This window comes from Protopterus annectens, chromosome 8.part0 (assembly GCF_019279795.1).
Source record: "Protopterus annectens isolate FY-2018-M chromosome 8.part0, PAN1.0, whole genome shotgun sequence".
NCBI lineage: Eukaryota > Metazoa > Chordata > Ceratodontiformes > Protopteridae > Protopterus > Protopterus annectens.
In genome coordinates this window covers 1,433,557,149-1,433,579,036 of record NC_056741.1, presented here as the reverse complement: position 1 = coordinate 1,433,579,036, position 21,888 = coordinate 1,433,557,149, and the positions used below count along the sequence as shown (strand labels likewise).

Sequence of the window (21,888 nt, the reverse complement as noted above, 5' to 3'; positions counted from 1 at the left end):
CAAATATCATCCATAGACATCCTAGTCTGAAATGCAGTTGAGGTAGCCACAGATCGTGTAGAATGAGCCTTCAATTTAAAGCGTAATTCTTTGCATTGGAAGCATAAATAAATGAGATGCAATCGGAGATTCAGCGAGACAAGGTTACCTTAGAAACCGGAACCCCAGGTCTAGTGTCTGAAAACGAGACAAACATTTGATCTGATTTCCTGAAATTCTTCGTCCTATGTAAATAGAAACTTAATTGTCTGTGAACATCCAACTGATGAAACTTAAATTCTGCCTTGTTGGAGAATTCAGGAAAAAACACAGGCAACTCAATGGATTGGCTGATATTGACAACAGAGGCAACCTTTGGAACAAAGGAAGGGTTGGTTCTTAAGGAGACCCTATCTTTGTGAAACACCAAATAAGGTGGTCTACTCGATAATGCTTGGTGTTCAGAGACCCGCCTAGCAGAAGTTATGGCTACCAAGAATACTTTCTTCCACGACAAGAATTTGTCATACATAGCTGCGGGCTCAAAGGGAGTTGAGGTGAGCTTCTGTAGTACAAAATTGAGGTCCCATGGCATCACTGGATCAAAGACTGGAGGTCGGAGTAACAATGTCCCTCTCATAAAAGCCCTACAAAGCCTATGAGCCATAAGGTTGGGCTCATTAGCAACGTGAAAAGTAGAAACTGCTGCCAATTGCACTTTAATGGTTGCTGCAGCTGAACCTTGACTAAACAGCTGAGGCAGAAATTCCAATATTGCCGAAATAGGCACTGTATAAGGATCAATATGTCTCTCACGGGCCCAAACAGAAAATCTCTTCCACTTACTGGAATAAATCTTCCTGGTAGAAGGCTTCTGGGAAGATGATAGAATATGGACCACTTCTGGGGAAAAATCATGAAGCCTGACTAAGGACGGAATTGGAGCAGCCAAGCTGTCAACCTGAGGGTCTGGATGGAGGGATGGAACTGTCCTGACATATGAGTCAGCAGATCTGGAACTGGGTCCAGAATCCAGGGCTTGTCTATTAGATAGGGTTGAAGGAAGGGAAACCAAATCTGACGAAGCCAGTGTGGGGCAATGAGGATCATTTTGCTCCCCACAGACTGTGCTTTCTGAATGACCTTTGATATCAGAGGTAACGGTGGAAAGGCGTAGAGAAGACTGGAGGGCCAACCGTGAGCCACTGAAGAACCCTCATGTGTAGTCTGGCAAGGGGAATTAGCATGATTGTGGCTGCCATGGTCCCTAATAACCTCAGGACCACTTTTGCCCTGACTTTCCTCAATGGTAGTAAGGCGTAGACCTGCTGTTGTAGAGCCTGAATTCTCTCTTCTGGTAAGAAGACCATCATGAGCACTGTATCTAGTTCGGCGCCGATAAAAGTGACATGCTGTGAGGGCAAAAAGGCAGATTTATTCCAATTTAGAGTAATTCCTAACCGTTGGCACAGTGTAATGGTGGCGTCCCTGGTCTGTAACAGTAGATGCTTGGTGGTGGCAGAAAGGAGCCAGTCGTCCAGGTACGGAAACACTTGGAATCCCTGACGTCTCAAGTGAGCCGTTACCACTGCCATGCATTTGGTGAACACCCTGGGGGCTGTGGTGAGACCAAAGGGCAGAGCGTGAAACTGAAAATGACTTTTTCCCAGCCAAAAGTGTAAATGACTTCTCGATGCCCTGTCCATCTTGATATGGCAGTAAGCATCTTTGAGGTCGATGGAGCACATCCACACATCTTTCCCTAACAGAGGGAGTATTGACTGTAAGGTAACCATGTGGAACTTGGTCTTTTGTGCATGAAGGTTCAAGTCGGCTGAGATCCAAGATGGGTCTCAGGTCCCCTGTTCGTTTCAGCACCAAAAGGAATCTGGAGTATGTCTCTAATTCTACTTGGTCTGCGAGGACAGGTTGGATTGCTCCCTTTGAAAGAAACTGTTTCTAAAGTTGTGGAATCCCTGTGACCTGGTGGGACGTCTGGATTCTTTTGGATGGCGGGGGAGGAGAAGAGAAGGGGATATGATAACCTCTGGAAATTATCTTTAATACCTACTCATCTTCAATGACTTTTTGCCAGGCTTCTGGGTATAAAGAAATGCGACCCCCGACCAGCTCCAGAGACGCACAGTCGGACCTCCCTTCAGGAGCGCTGGTAGAGAGAACCATGAAAGGAATCACGGTCCCCCTGGTTATGTGGGCCCCCTCTGCCTCTAGGGTGGCGTCTACCTGAATTTCCACCCCCTCCCCTGCCTCCGGAGGGGGAAATCACTTTATGCACCCTGAAAAAACCTCTGCAACTTCCTGAACCACATTTTCCCACCCTTCTGTCCCCTTGGGGTTAGGTCTAGAAGGCATGGAAAAACGGACTCCCACAACAGGCAGGGTTTTTCCTTCCTACTTGCACCTAATGAGAGTGTCCTTCACCTTGGTTCCGAACAACGATGAACCATCAAATGGGGCACTGGTGAACGTAGACTTGATGGCCTCCGCGAAATTGCACAGGCGCATCCAGCAGTGTCTCCTAAGACAGACTCCGGAACCCGCAGCTCTACTCGCTTCGTCAGCTGCATATGAGATCAGCCTCATGGAGGAGTTGGTAAGGGAATTTAGGGTAGGCATCTGTACATTGACCTTCTGTGCCATGGCATCAGAAATGTTACCCTGTAGAGAATCTCCTAGCTCTTTTAGGAGATCTGTTGAACTGGAACGTAACACAATAAAAGTCGGCCAAAAAGAGTTAGTGCTATTTATTGTAATTTACACTTTCAGCTAGGGCAATGCCTAGCCTTCTTCAGACAAACAGTTAAAATATGATAAACCAATGCCTTTTATCTAGTCAAGTTAGTGGTCATCCATTAAGCAGTGTTGTTAGTAACCATAACAACATATTATCGCAGCCTACTTTTATGTAACAAGTTATAACTCATTAACTTATAAAACAGAAAAAAATAATAAACAAAACAATGTACAGTCCTATCTCATCTTATGTTAAAAACACACCTTGATATGTGTACATGTTAAAAACTAAATTATACAAATTTAATAACAACATACTCTACTTAAAATACTAAATGAAATTCATACTAAACAGGTTAAATTCATAAAAGTACTTATGAATTGCCTGGTTCTCCATTGTGTAAATAGAAGGACTAAAAAATACCTAATTACACAAACGCTGCATTAACAAACCTTTAAATCCTGGTTAAGCTATTATATACAAAAACTTTATATGTTTATATTGTGTTCAATTTTTATCTATTCAAAGTTAGAAGTTTTAACAGACTTTTAATGGAAATACTATCATTAATCCCTGGGGGCATGTGAGCCCTCATTCGCACTTGCCACTTCAGTTCGTCTACTTCGAGCAAAATCTGCCAAGGACCCCCTCGAATATTCTCAATTCTCTGTTGTAAAACTGTGAACCTAAAGGTGTGTGCAGGAAATTCAGTGCAGTGCTTGGCTAAGGCATTGTTAAAGTCTTTCTTCTTTATTGCATAACAATGCTCGTATATTTGCTGCCTAAAACGTCTCTCCATTTTCCCAATATAAAACACATTACATGAATCACAACAGGCAGCGTAAGTCACACCTTTAGATTCACAGTTAAATTTTCCTTTTATTTTATATGTGTTATGGTTCAAAACCACCTGGTTGCCAACCAGAATACGTCTACATTGTGGACATGAACCACATTTAGACGTCCCATTAATTAAAGAATTCCTGCTGTTAATGTTGCTCTCTAAGATGTCTTTAAGATTTTGACCACGTCTGTATACTATTCTGGGGCTAGAACCAAGAATTCTAGAAAGGGAATCGTCATTTTTAATGAGGTCCCAATTTTTGTTTATTACCTCTCTAATAGACCAGAAATCTAAAGAGAATGTATACAAAAAGCTAGTTTGATAACTTACATTACCAGCTTTTTTATTTGGGAATTCATCAAATAGACTAACCGATCCATTAAGGACTGAATGAGAAGGTGAGCTTGATTGTCCTTTTAATAAAGGAATAAAATAACCAACATTACGCTTAAAAACTACTTCTTTTTTTGTATTGTAAACAAGTTGACTAGGATAGCCTCTTTTAATAAACATGTTACAAAGATGGTCACAGTCAGTTTCAAAGTCTACTTCATCCGAAATCATACGGGCGGCCCTCACCATCTGGCCTTTGACCACCGCTTTCTTTTGTTGGTATGGGTGGTTGCTAGTAAAATGAAGGAAACAATTTGAATACGTCGTTTCCTATATATAGAGCTTTTGTATCTACTGTTGGACTTATCATTGACTAACCAAATGTCCAAATAATTGATCGCAGTTACACCTATATTATAAGCAAACTTTAGGAAACTTGTGGTCCTGTTAATGTTGTCAATAAAAGCTGGTATCATGATCAGTTCTCCATTCCAAATACAAAACATGTCATCCTGGTATCTTGTATACCAGGTGACATTGTTTTGAAATAGTTGATCTTTAAACAACAAGTTGTTTTCCCAATAAGCCATAGTGGCATTGGCAAAATTAGCGCCATATGGAGAACCCAGGGCCACACCAGTTTTCTGCAGGTAAAACATACCCTCGAACAACATAAAATTATTCTTCAAGACCATTTCAAGTAAAGTCTCGATTATATAAATGATGTTATCATTTGCTTTTTTACTATGCAAAAATTCCCTTACCCATTGTGTGCCTAAATCCTAAGGGATCACTGTGTATAGATCTTTAACATCTATAGTTAGGAAATACACCTCAGGTTGATATTCTAAGGAACTAATGTTTGTAAGAAAACTCCACGCTTCTTTACAGATCTGTGGTTTGGTTTCAATAAAAGGCTTTAACAAACTGTCAACATATTTGGCACAAGCGTATGTGATGGAGCCACGGCCATCGACTATTGGTCTGAAAGGGGGGGACTTTATGTCTTTGTGGATCTTCGGACACCCAAACAGTACTGGTGTTTTAGGAGCTAACATGTTTAAATATTGGTAAAGGTCAATATCTATTGAACCTTCCACAAACAGGTCATCCAAGGTTGACCTTACCTTCTTGTAGGCTACGTTAAACTCATTGATTATTACCCAAGTGTAATTGGGAGTGTTTAAATGTTCCATCAATTTCTCCACATATAAACAGTGATCCATAAAGACTAAGCCACCCCCCTTATCAGGCTTCATGACTCTTGTATGACAATCTTTAAGTAATTGAATAAATCCACGTTCCGTCGTAGACATGTTGGACTGAGCTGGACGGGACGTGTGTATTCGCTTTTCTTTGATGGCCCAGAAATCAATTTCACACATTTTCTCAAAGGTGTTTAAACCTGGGTGAAGTGGAGGATTGAACACACTAGAAACCCTCAAAGTTTTCACCATACTAACCATAGGTCCCCATTGATATTTGGAGATTAAGTTTACGAATATACAATTTTAAGTCCATTATAGTTCTAGTTATGTCAAAGGACTTCGCAGGTACAAAGGAAAGCCCCTTAGATAAAAAGTTAACCATGTCCTGTTGGACATCTAAGGAAGTGTAGTTATATATGGTAAAGTCCCCTTCGCTACTCAAGTGAAGAGAAGGCATTTCTTCAGTCACAAAAATAGGAACTACCTCCTCCGTTGTCTTCTCTTGTTCCTTACTTGTTGGTTGTAACTGGGCTTCCTGTTGTTCTGTCCCGTATTGGTGCCAGCCCGAAAACCCTGTTGATTATAGACTTGTTCTCCATTTGCAGTGTTAGGCTGCTCCCTTGCATTATTATGATTAGGCTTTTTATTACCTTGCTGATTGTTACTGTTAGAAAGCAGCCTCTCACTTCTCCTTAAAGTTGGACCTTGTACTTCCTCATCCATAAAACTATCATTGTTTTGATTTTTGTTGGAGGCTGATGTTTCTTCATCATTGTCAACATTTTCAACGGGACCACCACTGGAAACTTTTTGAAAGTGAAGAGGGGGCCTAGGGTATGCTTTTTTGTTGGCATAATCAATAATATCCCTGTTTAGTTTCTTTTTCTTAGTAATAAGCAATTTATTCATCGTAGCTTCAATACTTGTGAATGTCCTGCAGTACTCATATTTGTATCTTGAAAAGTCTGCGTGTGTTTTTATCACAACTTCTAAAGTCTCTAAATCAGTTTTCAAAGCAACAATGTCTTTGTTATAAAAGTTGATAAGGGCTAATAAAAACCCTTGCCCCTGTCGATCAAAAAGTTCTAACAGTTCCTGATGGAATGCTGAATTTTCAATTAACCCTGCAGGATATCTCCACTGAAGTAACCCTTTAGGGATGACTATCGTGTGAACACACTCCTGTAAGTATGACACTTCTAGCTGAAGTTTTCTACATTTAAAAAGTTTAGTGTCAAATTCGTTAATATGTGTAGAAAGAACATTCTCAGTCTGTTCATTCAAATTGTTTGAAGGCCCAGCTTGAGAGTTTAAATTGTTAAAAAGATGTGGGACATTCAAAAAAGTTTCCATAGAGGGAATTGTATCCTCTGCCATTCTGATTTCATGCTCAGAAGAACCCCTTGTTGCCAAATGTCTGTTGTTAGTGTTCAACATTTCAGTATTACGAGACAAAATTACCTGAAATGTTTATAACAGTATTACCTTGATTAGGGAGGTTCGAACCTTGTAGTTCGTCTCTATGGAGTTCGTTACTATTGCCACCTTCTATTCCGTTGACGCGGTTGCTGTTTGCGTTACCTTGCTCATTTGCGTTACCTTGCTCATTGCGTCCCACTAATGCAGCGTTTGTTAGCGGTAGTTTTAAAATACCAGAAGATTCAAACTTCTGTGTGAGGGAATCCACTCTCCCTAGGAGAACCTGAACCAGGGCAGTGAGATTCCCAATCAAATTGTTATTCCCTGTTTGGCTGCTTCCATTTGATGAAAACAAGTCTTGTGAGGCCTCTTCGGTTCCGTTCGCCATGATAACAAAATACAGAACACCAAAAATCCACAAACAATGAACTGTTAAACTGGAACGGAACACAATAAAAGTTGGCCAAAGAGAGTTAGTGCTATTTATTGTAAATTACACTTTCAGCTAGGGCAATGCCTAGCCTTCTTCAGACAAACAGTTAAAATATGATAAACCAATGCCTTTTATCTAGTCAAGTTAGTGATGTCATCCATTAAGCAGTGTTGTTAGTAACCATAACAACATATTATCGCAGCCTACTTAAACATATAAAGTTTTTGTATATAATAGCTTAACCAGGATTTAAAGATTTGTTAATGCAGCATTTGTGTAATTAGGTATTTTTTAGTCCTTCTATTTACACAACGGAGAACCAGGCAATTCATAAGTACTTTTATGAATTTAACCTATTTAGTATGAATTTCATTTAGTATTTTAAGTAGAGTATGTTGTTATTAAATTTGTATAATTTAGTTTTTAACATGTACACATATCAAGGTGTGTTTTTAACATAAGATGAAATAGGACTGTACATGGTTTTGTTTATTATTTTTTTCTGTTTTATAAGTTAACGAGTTATAACTTGTTACATAAAAGTAGGCTGCGATAATATGTTGTTATGGTTACTAACAACACTGCTTAATGGATGACATCACTAACTTGACTAGATAAAAGGCATTGTTATCATATTTTAACTGTCTGTCTGAAGAAGGCTAGGCATTGCCCTAGCTGAAAGTGTAATACAATAAATAGCACTAACTCTTTTTGGCCGACTTTTATTGTGTTCCGTTCCAGTTCAACAGTTCGTTGTTTGTGGATTTTTGGTGTTCTTTTAGGAGATCTCTCTGGAGCCTCATAAAATGCGTCAAGTAGTTCAGCAACCGCAGTGTAAAAGCCGCTGAGGTAAACACACGCTCCCATACCTGTCCATAGCCTGGGATTCCTTGTTAGGCGGATGGACAGTTGAAGAAGTTTCAGCAAGTTCCTTCTTGGCGGCCGCTGCCACCACCATGGCATCTACCGGAACGCCTTTAGATAGATACTCCTTGTCACAGGGGGCAGAAAAAAACTTATTGGGTCTCCTTGGGACTGGTTCCACAGTGTCAGGAGTTTCCCACACCTTTCGACAGACAACATCTAATAGCTCATCAAAAGGGGGAGAAACCCAAGAGGTGGAGGGTTGAGACCCGAAAGCCTTCAGGAACACCAACTCCTCATCAAAGGGGATTTGGATGGCCAGCTGCCTCTCTGCTTCAGGATCTGCAGGATATCTGAAAAAGAGATCTTCAAAAGATGACTTGGGGGACCCCTCTGACTCCTCGAGGTCGGTATCTGACGTGAGAGACTCATCTGGGGAGTCAAGGTGTTTCCACTTACACAATCTGTTTCTGGCAGGCTCCTCAGGCAAAAACTCTGGGGAGACGTCAGAAAGTCAGGGACCACTCATGGAGGAATCCTGAGGCTTAGGGTCTGCGCTGCTCATGGACAAAGCAGAGTATCGGTGCTGTAGGATGCAGCTGACGACCTTGGCCAGCACACTCCTCATAACCTCGAACGCTGATCCCCCTGGCTCCGAAGGCTGACTAACTGAAGATGAAACAGTAGTAGTCCTCGGCGTTGTGGAGATGAGGTCCGAAGATGTTGGGTTGAAGCTCACTTCGTGCCGAAGCACCGAGAGGAAGGCTCGGAACTGATGAAGATCGATCTGAGACCTCCCCCTTGGGTCTGACTGGAGAACCGTGAACCCTCGACCCCGTGGACGGAGCCGATGGGGTCGGAGTGGAAATCGGAACTGAGAGGCCAGGTGAGGCTACTGGAGCCAACCTAACAGCGCCCGACAGCACCGACAACTCTGGCTCCGAAGGTCGAGAAAGGCTTGGAGGAGGAACAACAAAGGATAAAGAGGCCATAAGCTTCGGAGCCGACTGCGTCGGAGCTGAAATCAATTTAGCCAACACCAATGACTGAAGCAGTTTCTTCACCCTATCAATGTCCTCATTGGTAAGGGTCCTGGAAGATAAAGTAGGAGATCTGGATCTCCCTACAGAAGGGGACTTGCATGAAGGAGAACCCGGTCGAAAAACTGGAGACCGGCTCCGAACCAAAATATCCGTGACTGGCTCCGAAAGGCTGGGAGCTGATACAGACTTAGTCAAGAGACTACCTTCTTTTGGCACCAAGGGCAATGGAACCGAAGAAGGAGAAGCTGTTCTAGCAACTTTCTCTGACGGCTCCGAAGAAAAAGACGGAGCCGGAGAGCACTTCTTGGAAGTGTTTTTGTCCTTTTTAGCTGGAGAGGATAATACACTGGAAGACTTAGCCAAGTCTTCCTCAAAGGAGTGTTTAAGCAGTCCTTTCAAAATGAGCTTGTTCTTCCTCTCCTGTAGCACACAGGGACTGAAGGAATGACAAAACAAGCAGGACTCCTGGAGGTGAATAGCCCCCCAATCAGTACACACACACAGAGTGGCCATCAGTTAAAGATATTTTATTGCTGCATTCAACACACTTTTTAAAGCCCGAAGGCCTGTGTTCCTTAGGATCCTTGGACATGCTAAAAGGAACAAATTAATGCGTACATGCACTAGACCCAACTAAGAAACAGAGCCTCGGACTCAAATGGCCCAGAAACCGGCAGGAAAACAATAGGGAGGACTAGGTCCTCTAACTTAAACAGACCTAGCCCGTGGGGAAAGGAAACGAACAGGATACCCAAACAGCCAGACAAGGGCACAAAAAACAGCCAGAGAAACAAATACAGGCAGTAAAACATCACTAGCACACACACAGAGCTATGAAAATAGCTTTTTCGAGCAACAAAAAGTCAACAGTTTATAAAAATTTTATAAACAATATACTTAGCCATGGCCAAAAGTGAGACCACGTCTGAGCTTAACGAGCGGCAAACGAGATCTGGGGAACAGACCTGTTGCATGATGGGATACCTCTTAGCCACGAACCAATTGAAGACTTTGAGCTAAATTATTGCCTAGTCGGAGCCAAGGTTCAGCTCCGAACCCACGGGTAAGAATGAAGGCGAGATTGAACTACATAACATCATCCTTTATGTGACGAGAAACATCAGAATTGATTTGACTTTCGGGCACAGCTGTTTCTTCACTTCGAAAATCCACCTAACAAAGCAGCAACCAAAAGCCTGTGTGACACACCAAGTCACAGCCGGTGACCAGCTGCAAAGGATCAAGAAGAAAATGCCACCGTAACAGAGGCAGGTGAAGAAGACAACACAACAGCTAAAGGATGTTTTTAAGTGCCAAGAAGCATCTGGCATCCACTGTCACTTTGTAGAAATTGCTAAGAGTAACAATTTCAATAAATGAAGAAAAGACCCAAATGCATCATGAAAAATCTATTTGGTTATAAAAGTGACAAATCTGTCTATTCAGTCTGTATGAGCACTTTCAGCATAAATGTCAATCTGTAGTTAGTTACCAGCATTTATTAATACAACAGAGCAAATAAAACAAACATTTTACCAACTATAATACTACTACAAAGTCTGTACTATAAATAGCTGCACAGCTAAAATCATATGTGACTGAAATGTCAGACCTTCAAATCTGAACTGACTGTACCCTTTGAATCATTGTGTACTCACTCTATTCTGAATTGCAATCTTTTTGTCATGAAAGCATGTCTTATACTTTTTCTCTGTAGCTTGTACTTCCTTCCTTAGCCTTCATTCCCACACCTTGATAGTACAGCTAGAACTCTTAACAAGATTTATCTTTAGGCCAGAGGTCCTGATTTGTAAATGTCTCCCAGTTGTCTTTTTCTACCTCTGTAAGGTCACTCTAACACAACAAAAATGCTCTCTAGAGAAACTGAGGGCTCTACAGTTCATAATGTTTGACCAAAAGGTCGCTTACTGTTTACCACTCAGCTTTTCCACGAAAGCTGCATACAAAATGTAAAATAAAGATAGAGGCCTGCTTGAAAATGGATGCATTTCCAACCCTGTACAAAGAGAAAAATATTTACGTATGATCTATTCTAACATAGCAGTAAGAAAGATGATGAAAGCCAAGCAGGACAGTGAAGTCAAACAACTACCTTGGGAAATGATAGACTAAGCTACCTACAGAAGGCAAACCAAATCTAAGCAGTTGAATTATGCCCTGCCCTGAAAGAGACTGTAAAGCAGCATTTGTTAAACTCAGCCTCTTGACAGAAGAGCCAAAATTACAACAAAAGTTAAAACATATGCACTAACATTTGCAGAAAAAAATGTTATACTCACCCTTCATTTGGGATAAGAACAAGAGCCCTTGGTTGCTCAAGAACAGATGAGTTGAATAACGTAAACCTCAGGTCTCCGTCCAGATTGGAAACCTAATGCATTGAAGTGAACAAGGGTACTTTTTCATTAGACAACAGCAGCAAAAAGAAAAGTATATAAATTAAACTTGCTGTTACAAGATGATGAATCCTGAACATGGAGTCTGAATTTAAGGTATTTAGATGTAACAGTATGAAAAGAAAAAAGAAAAAACTAAACACAAAACACAGCAAGATACATTAAAGCCACACTGTAAAATAGGCTACTAAAATTGATAAAATTGTAAACTGATCCACTCCCTATAATAAATGGGACAATTTAAAGAAAGAAATCAAACCTTTTCCAGGAATAAAGGGTAGTCAGGAACCAAAGACTAAACATTTGCAACATCACTAGCCTAAAGTACTTGCAATGAATTATGGTATCAGAGAGCAGATCACTTGTTCTCTTCTAAAGTAAAGCTCCTTACAGTGAGGTCTGACTTGCTCATCTCATTTTCATACTGGAAAGCATACATCTTTCAATATGTGAGGAATAGTTTCACAATAGAATAATGTTTTGTCAGTTTCAAAGACCTTGGAGAAACATAACATGTAATGCTCTAATGAAAGCTTAGCAAATCAGCATTAAACAAAAGTCAACAACATTTTGAAGAGAACTTATTTCTTGAATGGAATACCTCAATTTTCTTGTTTCCGGAATCAACCCAAAAAAGCAGTTTGCTAATGGCATCCAAGACGAGGGCTTCTACAGTCTGCAGATCAGATTTAATTATCTCTTCTCGACCTGAACTTCCATTCAGACATTGACGCTAAAATATATATTGAAAGTTTTAGTAGTAGCTGACATTTCTTCTTTTATGCAATATACTTAAAAACATGTTCACTTTGCAGCAAAAATGTGTAGAAAAGTATAGTAATCATATGCTAACAAATTAACACGGTATATTCAATCTATTTTTAATAATGTATAATGAAACACAAACAATAAGGGCTACTGTTGATCAGACTGCAAGTGTGCTGTATCTTTAAGAAGCATGCAAGGCTGTACGTGCACGTATAAATCTAAGACACGTGCACTCCCTAGTGCCATTCTGAAAGAACAGCCACACAGAGCATGTATGACTGCAGCTGTTAGTCTATATACAAGTTACTTTAAAGTCAGTACACCTTTACAGTGCTGGGTTTGTATAGAATAAAGCTGTTTGAACAGAACCCATGACGACTCTTCTATTGTGCCCAAAGTAGGAGAGCGACATGGTGTCAGAAATGGGATTGAAGAGAATAAAATTCAGAGCCATGAAATGCAGATACGACAGTGACGGTAAAACCAAGAGAAACGAGCACAAGAAGAGCCAGAAAAGAATCAAAGGTAATGAGAAGTAGCACGAACTGTTTATTTAATAAGAGAGATAAAACAGGGCATTACAAGGGCACAAACCGCATTACTGAGCAGGTGGAAGGCAGAAAAGTTTGTCGGCTAAAAAGAATGTTTAAAACAAAGGTATTTGTTGAAATGATTAACAGTAAAGCAAAACGAGTAGAGCATGTTTAAAGTAAAGTGAATGTGTTCAAAGCAAAACTGGGCATGTTTAGTGTAAAACGAGCACGAGAAAATTACAATGGGCATGAAAAGGGCTTAAACGACCGAATACAATAAGGTAAAATGAGAAAAAAAGGGCACATTAAACAAAAATAAAGCAAGGCGATGGCATGTGTTTTGTCAAAATGCTATGTTTTGGCATAACTATGACTTTGTATTGTATCAAGGACATAACTAAAGCTAGTCGAAGTATCTCAAAGTGTGTAAAAGTACTTACAGTGTGTGCTTATTACTATGCATGTGTTTCAAAGAGTTTACTGTGTGCAAAGTGCAACTATTTCGTGAAATACAGTCAAAGTATAGCGATTTCAAAAAGTTTCTTGCACTGGCTGTGTCTATTCGCAAAGTGCTGCCATTGTAGAGCGTTTCTTGCACCGTAAAGAACCGCCATTTTAGGACATTTCAGTGTGCAGTATGTAGTTATGTGTAAAGTGCAACTACTTCAAAATGTTATTGAGTTTTGTGCAAGAGAGGTCCAGTTTATTTGCATTGTGCAGTTATTTGACATGTTTCTTACACTAATAAGAGATTTATTGGAAAACAATATTACAGTGCCTGAGAGTTTACTTCACTCACATCGTAAAGTTGTTTGTCATCATGACTTTGGCAAAATGGTGATAAAGGACTTTAGCGTTTAGCCTTCCGAGTGATATTACAAGAGTGTTAAACCACCCGAGATGTTTATTTTGCAAACTCCAATTATTCAAAGGTACTATGAGTTTGTTCATTAGCATTACTTCGAAAATCCCAAAAGGTATACATTCAGAAGTACAAAGGCACTGGACAATGTTAAAAGTAATGGCGTAAGTTCTGGCATATGTGCATGAATGTATGTTTGGGCTTATTTGCAAAACTCTTTGCTGTATGTGTTAATATGGCAGACGGATTTCGAAAACCCCTACCACTTGTGTTTGAGCAGAAAACTGCAGAGAAATGGAGACTATTTGACGAAGAGTATGGTATTTTTATACAATCAGCTTATGCAGACAGAGATGCATGCACCGGGGCATTCATTTTGCTAAACCCAGCCAGGTCAGAGGCCATAGAAAGAGAGCATTCATTTGTGTGTGCACCTGCACTATATGAAGGAGAAGGTGAAAATCATCATATTGTCATATAGGATGAATCAAGGGAGGACCCAAAGTGTTTGAAGCGTCAGCTCAGAAAAGTGTGTAACCCTCAAACAAATATTACATTAGAGAGGCATTTGTTTTACATGAGCGATCAGAAACCAGGGGAAACCTTTGCAGTTTACATAACTGACCTGAGAAACAAAGCTAAAACATGTCGGTTTGGTGACTTACAAGATGAGCTAATAAAGGACAGGTTTGTGTGTGTGGTATTAACTACTGCAGTGAGAAAGATTTTGCTTCATGACAGCGATTTAACGCTGAGTAAAGCCAATGAAATTTGTCAAATCCATGAGGTGACAGAAAAACACACGAGTATGCTTGCAAGTGACAAGAGCATGAGTTCAGCTGGCTCCATAGCAAATGCAGATAGTATGCAACATGTGGCAGACAAAAATAGGCCCAAGCACGGTGGCAGCTACGAGATTTCTAGGGATGACATGTAGTTTTCCAGCAAGTTCTAAGAAAGAAGCATGGTCCAGCTCAATGCAGTACAAGCATGAATCAGCAAAACTCAAGTCCAGCTTTATTGTTAACTGTCGCAATTGTGGTGCAAATCATGAGTCTAAAAATGAGAAGTGCTTAGCATGTGGTCAGCAATGCTACAAATGTAAAAAAATGGAACCACTTCCAAAAGTTTTTTAAATCAAGTAAGCCTTACACAGTTGTGAAAAAAGGTCACACAAAGAAGCAAGATGATCAAGTAAAGCCAAAGCAGACAACTTTCTATGTAGACGGTGTATTAGTGCTTGATGAAAGAGTTGATACAGTGAATTTATTAACAAGAAGTGAGGTGTTTTGGATTGTCTGGATTAATGCAAAATCCACAAAGCTCAAAGTAGACACTGGTTCAAAGTGTAATGTTATATCAACTGACACATTTGCTAAAGTGAGAACCAATGAAAAACTCAATCTAGCTAACAGTGCGAGACTTGTTCCTTATGGAGGTGAGGAAATTCAAACTGGAAGTTCAATGATGCTTTCATGTTATTTGGCCAACTGTTACAACTTGTTCTATGCAGTCCAAAGATCAGTGCAATCTTTATTGGCTCTCAAAGATAATTTAAGAATGAATCTGCTTTCTTTTGCTAAAGAAGTTTGTCGTGTAATTGCATTTCCGAGTTCTAATTTTTCTGAAGCTAGTTTCTCAAGTGTAAGCTGATGTTTTCGATGACAAGTTAGATAAACTTCCTGTTGTGTATTCCATGAAGCTAGTTCCAGAGGTCAATCCTGTAAGAAGAGTTCTGATAGCTATGCAGGACAAAGTTAAAACTCAATGGTGCAGCAATGTGTGATTTGTCCAGTCATAGAACCAACTAAATGTGTATTGTCTATGGTAGCAGCTCACAAAAAAGGCTCAGATGAAATCAGAATATATATTGATCCAAGAGATCTGAAAAAAAGCATTAAAAAGACTATCATCCAATGGGCACAGTCGAAGAGGTTGAAGCCTTAATACAGAATGCCACTGTTGTCTCAGTCTTGGATGCAAAGACCTAATTTTGGCAAGTGATTCTTGATCGCAGATTCTCATTTCTAACTACTCCATTTGGCAGATACAGATTCCTAAGAATGCTATTTGGAATAGATTCTGCAAGTGAAGTCTTTCAGCAAGCAATGTAGCAAATTTTTTCAGGTTATCCTTGTGCCATAATAGTAGACGATATATTGGGTGGAGGCAATGGTGTAACAGAGCATGATAGAATACTAGGGAGAGCACATGAAGTAAACTTGAAGCTCAATCCTCTGAAGTGTAAATTCAAACTTCCAGAAGGTACATACATAGGACATTTGTTCACAAGTACAGGCTTGACACCAGACCAGACCAAGCAAACCACTATTCTTGAGATGTCAGCACCAGATAATGTGCAAACTCTACAACGTTTTCTAGGCATGGTCAACTATTTAGGCAAGTTTATACCATACTTCAGTGAGTTGACAGCACCTTTAAGAGAGCTAACACGCAAAAATGTTGTATGGTCATGGTTGGGACAACACCAGAAGACGCTTGAAGACCTTAAGCAGAAAATTGCCACCCCACCTACATTAAGATGCTATGATGTAAAAAAACAGTTACAATCTCATGTGATGCTTCAAAATTTGGACTTGGCGCAGTTATACTTCAAGATGGCAGACCAGTAGCCTATGCATCTAGGACACTAACCCAGACTGAGATGCAGTATGCTCAGACCGAGAAGGAGCTTTTGGGCAATAGTATTTGCATGTTCTAAGTTTCATGATTATATTTATGGTCAAGCTATTCAGCTTGAGCCTGACCACCACCAACCTCTAGTTACTATTCTAAAGAAGCCTATGTATTCCGCTCCAGCAAGATTGCAAAGAATGATGCTCAAATTGCAAAACTACAATTTCAAAATGGTCTACACAAAAGGCAAATTGCTTTATTTGGCTGATACCTTATCCAGATCACCCAGAAATATGACAAAACAGCTTGATGCAGAGAATTTTAACTTTGATGTGATGGCAATGCGTAATTTTTCTACCACTAGACTTGATGAGTTGAGAGAGCACAGTCAGATTGATCCAATTTTGCACTGCTCACTCACTGCATTAATGCTGGATGGCCGTCAAAGCAATCTAGTTACTACCTGAAGTGCAAACCTACTTTCCTTACAGAGATGAATTGTTGATGGAAGATGGCATTATTTTCAAAGGTCCTAAAATTGTTGATCCTGCTTCCTTACAACAAAAATACATCCGGATTTTGCATCGTGGCCACCCAGGTTCTACATCCACCAAGAGAAGAGTGAGAGAATTAGTACTTTGGCCTTCATTACCAAAAGACATTGATAAAGTAATTTCATTTTGTTCAGCATGCAATAGTACTAGACCGCATTTGCAAAGAGAACCACTTCAGCTAAGTTCAGTTCCTGAACTTCTGTGGTCAGCAGTTGCAGTTGATATCTTTGACTAGAACAATCAACACTACTTAGTTTTGGTAGACTCTTATTCAAATTAGTTTGAGATTCATCTGCTATCTAACCTAACATCCACTACTGTTATTACTAAGCTGAAATGTAATTGCTCAATTCATGGTAGTCCATACAAACTTCTTTCAGACAATGGTACTCAATTCACTAGTCAGTTGTTTCAGAAATTTGCAAAAGACTGGGACTTTGTACATGTCACTAGTAGTCCTGAATATCCTCAGTCAAATGGTTTAGCTTAACATGCCGCACAGAGTGCAAAGCAGTTGAGAGGTCAAACGTGGCAATACCATTGTCTTCTTAAATTTGCTTAATCTCAGAAACATACCTCTTGATGATATTTCTTGGCTCACCTGCTCAAAGACTGCTTTCCAGATAAACTAGAACTATGCTACCCATTACTTCCAGTTTATTGAAGCCTAAATCTAAGAACAGTAAAACCATCAAGGCTCAAATTGGTTAAGAAGCGTAACATCTGGAAATCTAGTTACGACAAATTGAGCAGATTACTTCGTCATTTGAGGGAAGGAGAGATGGTAAGAATCCAGACAATGAAAGGTTTTGATTGAACTAGACAGATTACAGGCATCTGTGCCGAGCCAAGATCCTACTTGGTAGATTCAGAAGGTGTATAATACAAGAGGAAATGGAAAAATCTTCCTGTATCAGAACCATCCTCACCATCACAACATTTTTTCAGTGATGTAAACTTCAAATCTATAAATGAATCAGACACTGTTTCCACACTAGAATGGGTTTAAAATTCTGACTCCATTCCAGAAAATGTTCCAGACATTCCACAGGTCAAACATTTTTCAGAGACAGTTCCAGCTGCTAAATTTAATTCCCAGTTTTGTGTCACATGATATTGGCGAGTGTCAAAGCCAAGTGTGAAATACGCAGCAATGTGGACTTGATTGTGTACATATGTCTACTTAGTATTGCATAATGTATGACCAAGAATTACCTCTGATTTCTGCATGCTAAATAGACTTATAGCGGCATAAGATCCAGTTCTCAAAGAGGGAGGATGTAGATCAGACTGCAAGTAAGTTGTGCTGTATCTTTAAGAAGCATGTGAAGGCTGTATGTGCACTCCCTAGTGCCATTTTGTAAGAGCAACCACAGTGAGAGCATGCATGATCGCAGTTGTTAGTATACAAAAAGTTAAAGTCCGTAAACCTTTATAGTGATGTGTTTGTATAGAATAAAGCTGCTAGAACAGAACCCACAAAGACTCTTCTATTGTGTCCAAACTAGGAGAGAGACAGCTATCATTCAAATTATAAGGTCACAGTTCTTAAAGAAATTACTTCAATTTTGATGAAATTCCTATGGTACCCTAAAAAAATAGAGTGGCATATACCCATCATATCAGACAATTGGAAAGTACAATTGTGTACACTTACCATAAATGCAGATGTTCGCATGTATTCACTGTTGCAGTAATTACATTTGGGTTATCTGCTTGCAGTAGCCCTCAATCGGCCTGATTAACAAAGTCTTGGGTCCTACTTCGGTTGCTCTCTCTTCTTCCGTGACGTCAGGTCGTCAGGGGTATAAAACATGCAGCCGACGTCATTACATCAGTTTCTCTTGCCCCAGATGTCAGGTGCCCCCCTAATGGGAAGCAATTAAATCTATAAATATGCAAGGTTATACCTCAAACAAAAAAGCAAATACACCAAAAAGCTTTTAAGCAGTGAAAATGAGAGAAGAGGTATAGCCAACAGAAGTCAGGGGGCTGGAAGGAAGGTAACCAGGACTGCAACAGTGAATACACTTGAACATCTACATTTATGGTAAGTGTACACAACTGTACTATGTTCTTCGTGATTCACTGTTGTAGTCATTACATTTGGGTAGATTCCCAAAGCTAAGGATGGGAGGAGGAATTTAAGGACCAGCTATAAGGCCCTGCAAAACTGCAGTGGCAAAGTCAGCTCTGGATTTAGAAAAATTGCCAAATGGTAATGCTTGGAGAAAGTATGTACAGAACTCCAGATAGCAGCTTCTAGGATGTCCCTGGTAGGTATGCCTCTGAGAAAGGCTGTAGAGGTAGATGCAGCCCTGGTTGAGTGGGGTCTGATCCCCTATGGGACAGGTTTTCCAAGGTGCTTATAGCAGAAATTAATGCAATAGCCTATCCATTTGGAGATGGTTTGCTTTGAAATAGCCTTCCCCTCTGTTCCTGCAGCAAATGCCACCAGCAGTTGTTCAGATTTCCTTTGAGGTTTAGACTTGTCCAAGTAGAATCTAAGTTGTCTGTGCACATCTAAGGAGTGCATTATCTGTTCCACTTTGTTCTGTGGATTAGGAGAGAAGGTAGGCAAATGAATGGACTAATTAAAGGCTACACTGGATACCACCTTTGGCATGAAAGAGGGATTGGTCCTGAGGGACACCCTGTCCGCATGAAAGATGATGAAAGGCTCCATTGCCATAAGGGCCTGTAATTCAGATACCCTTCTTGCTGAAGTGATGGCTAAAAGGAAAGCTGTTTTTCCAAGAAAGGAATTTTAAATCTGCAGTAGCAGCTGGCTCGAAAGGAGGAAGGGTGAGTTGCTCCAATACAAAGTTAAGGTCCCAGGCTGGAGTTGGAGTTCTCCTCAGTAGTCTTAAATTTTTGCCCCCTCTGTGGAACTGCTTGAGCAGTGGAAGAAAGAAGAGGGGAGGTTCTGTGTTATAATCAGCTGAAATGGCTGAGGCGTGAATTTTTATTGAGGAAAAAGAAAGACCCTTGTGAAGCATCTCAGTTAAGTATTGTAAAATCTGAGGTAAATTGGGTACTGCTGTGCTCATCCCTTGAGACTAGCTCCAGGCACAGAATCTTTTCCATTTTTCAGCATAAGATTTTCTAGTACTAGGCCTCCTTGCCTCTAAAATGACATCCATCACTGGTTTACTGAGGGATGTAAAGGAGAGCTTAGGTAATTAGCCAGGGTGCTAGGTTCAGTGTTTGAAGCTGAAGGTGCAGAATCTGGTTCTCCTGCTGAAAAAGCAGGGTAGGAGTCTGAGGTAGGTGCCATGGGCCCAACAGTGACACATTGCGCAGGAGGGGGTACCAGTGTTGGCATGGCCAGGCTGGTGCAATCAAAATCATCCTTGGTTTGTCTTGTTTGATCTTTAGTAGTACTTTGGAGAGCAGAGGCAGAGGAGGAAAGGCATAAACTGATTTTTCCAGCTGAAGGACTGAGCATCCATTTTCCAAGGTTGTCTGTGGGGAGTCCTTGCGCAAAATTTTTCCAATTGATAGTTCTGGGGGGAGGCAAACAGGTCTATATCTGGACTCCCCCATTTGCTTGTCCTTGGTTCCAGTTTCCACTCGTGTGGGTTCATGAGGTTTCTGCTTAGTCTGTCTGCCAGTGTATTTAGTTTTCCTGGCAGGAATTGAGCTTGTAAATGTACTTGGTAGCTCAAGGCTGTGTTCCACAATGCCATGGTTAGTCTGCAGAGGGGGTAAGAATGTATACCCCCTGCTTGTTTATGTACCACATAACAGTGGTGCTGTCCATCTTTACCATTAATTTTCCTGGAAGAATGTGGTCTTTGAAGGTTGTTAGAGCATTCTGTATAGTTAACATTTCTTTATGATTGATGTGACGGTGGATCTGAATTGGGTTCCATTTGCCCTGAATGCACTTCCCTGTCAGGTGTGCCCCCCCCCCATGCATAGTCTGATGAGTCTGTTGTTAGGGTTTGGGTGGCAGGGGGTAGTGCGAATGGTATTCCCTTGTTCTGGTGGCAGGCCTCTTCCCACCAAAGGAACTCTAGGCGTAGACAAGGAATGATAGAAATCATTGCTTCTAGTCTAGATCCTGAGAATGTTGACACCATAGGCTTTTTAGATACCATTGTAGTTTCCTCATATGCAGTCTTGCATACGGAATTAGAAGAATGCAGGAGGCCATGAACCCCAAGGCTTGTAGTATTTGCCCTGCAGATAGTAGGGTTTTTGTGGCCACTTGTTTGAAGTAGGTTGTCAAGTGAATTTGTTTCTCTGGCATGAAGAAAACCATCTGGGAAGTTGTATACCAGTTTGCTCCCAGGAATATAGTTTGTTGACAGCGTACCAGGTGTGATTTATTTTCGTTTATGGTGTACCCCAGACAAGTTAGCACCCTTTGTACCAGAGCCAGATGATTCAAAAGTACGTCCTGGTTTTCTGCCTGAATTAGACAATCGTCCAGGTATTGGTATATTTGAATATTTCTTTGCATGCAAAATGCAATGACTGGAGCTAGGCACTTTGTGAATACCATGGGCACAGCAGATAAGCCAAAGGGCATTGCAGAGAACTGATAGTGTGTGTAGCCTGCTTTGAAGCACAGGTCTCTTCTGCAAGATTCCCTGATTGGGGTGTGCAGGTATGCTTCCTTTAAATGTAGTGTTGCCAACCAGGCATCTTTGCTTAGCACAGGAAGCAACTGGTGAAGAGTCAGCATCTATTTAGAGTAAGCAGGTCCAGGATAGGACGCCATGAATTGTCTTTTCTGGGTACCAGGAAAAATCTCGGTAGAAACCTTGTCCCTTTTCCTCTTCTGGTACCAACTGAACAGCCCCTATGCTTAAGAGAGAGAGTACTTGCTTTTGGGCCTCTGCCCACTGATTTGGAGGTAGATCCGGCCAACCGCTTGGAGTTGGTAACGTGTGGAAGTGAAATCTGTATCCTTGGGATACTATATTTAAAACCCATTTGTACTGGGTAATGAGTCCCCAGTTGTTTGCATGAAGTGCAATCTTTCCCCCCAAAGGGGCAGTCAGTAGAGAAGTGCTTGGAAGTTTTAAAAAAAAGTCATTGAGGCAGATTACCATAGGGGAGAGTTTTATTACTCCCAAATTTGGAAGTGGAGGCCCCCCACTGCTTAGTCCTGTGCATCCTCTGGGACTGAAGCCTGGATGCTCTGCTGGATCTGGGTTTGGGCTGAGAAGGTCTGGGAGAGGCAGGAAAGGACCAATTCTTAGAAGGCCAATGCCTACTAAATCTTGGA

General features: G+C 40.7%; 1 protein-coding gene across 1 annotated transcript in view; it reads right to left on the bottom strand.

Moving 5' to 3' along the window:
* Window positions 1-21,888, bottom strand: part of SORL1 (sortilin related receptor 1) — a 5,131,225-nt gene that overhangs the window by 2,736,881 nt on the left and 2,372,456 nt on the right. Inside the window, exons 18-19 of the mRNA XM_044081038.1 lie at window positions 11,897-12,028; window positions 11,179-11,270 (exon numbers count right to left, since the gene is read on the bottom strand). Of these exons, the coding sequence (XP_043936973.1) occupies window positions 11,179-11,270; window positions 11,897-12,028 (224 nt within the window). The remainder of the gene's footprint in view (window positions 1-11,178; window positions 11,271-11,896; window positions 12,029-21,888) is intronic.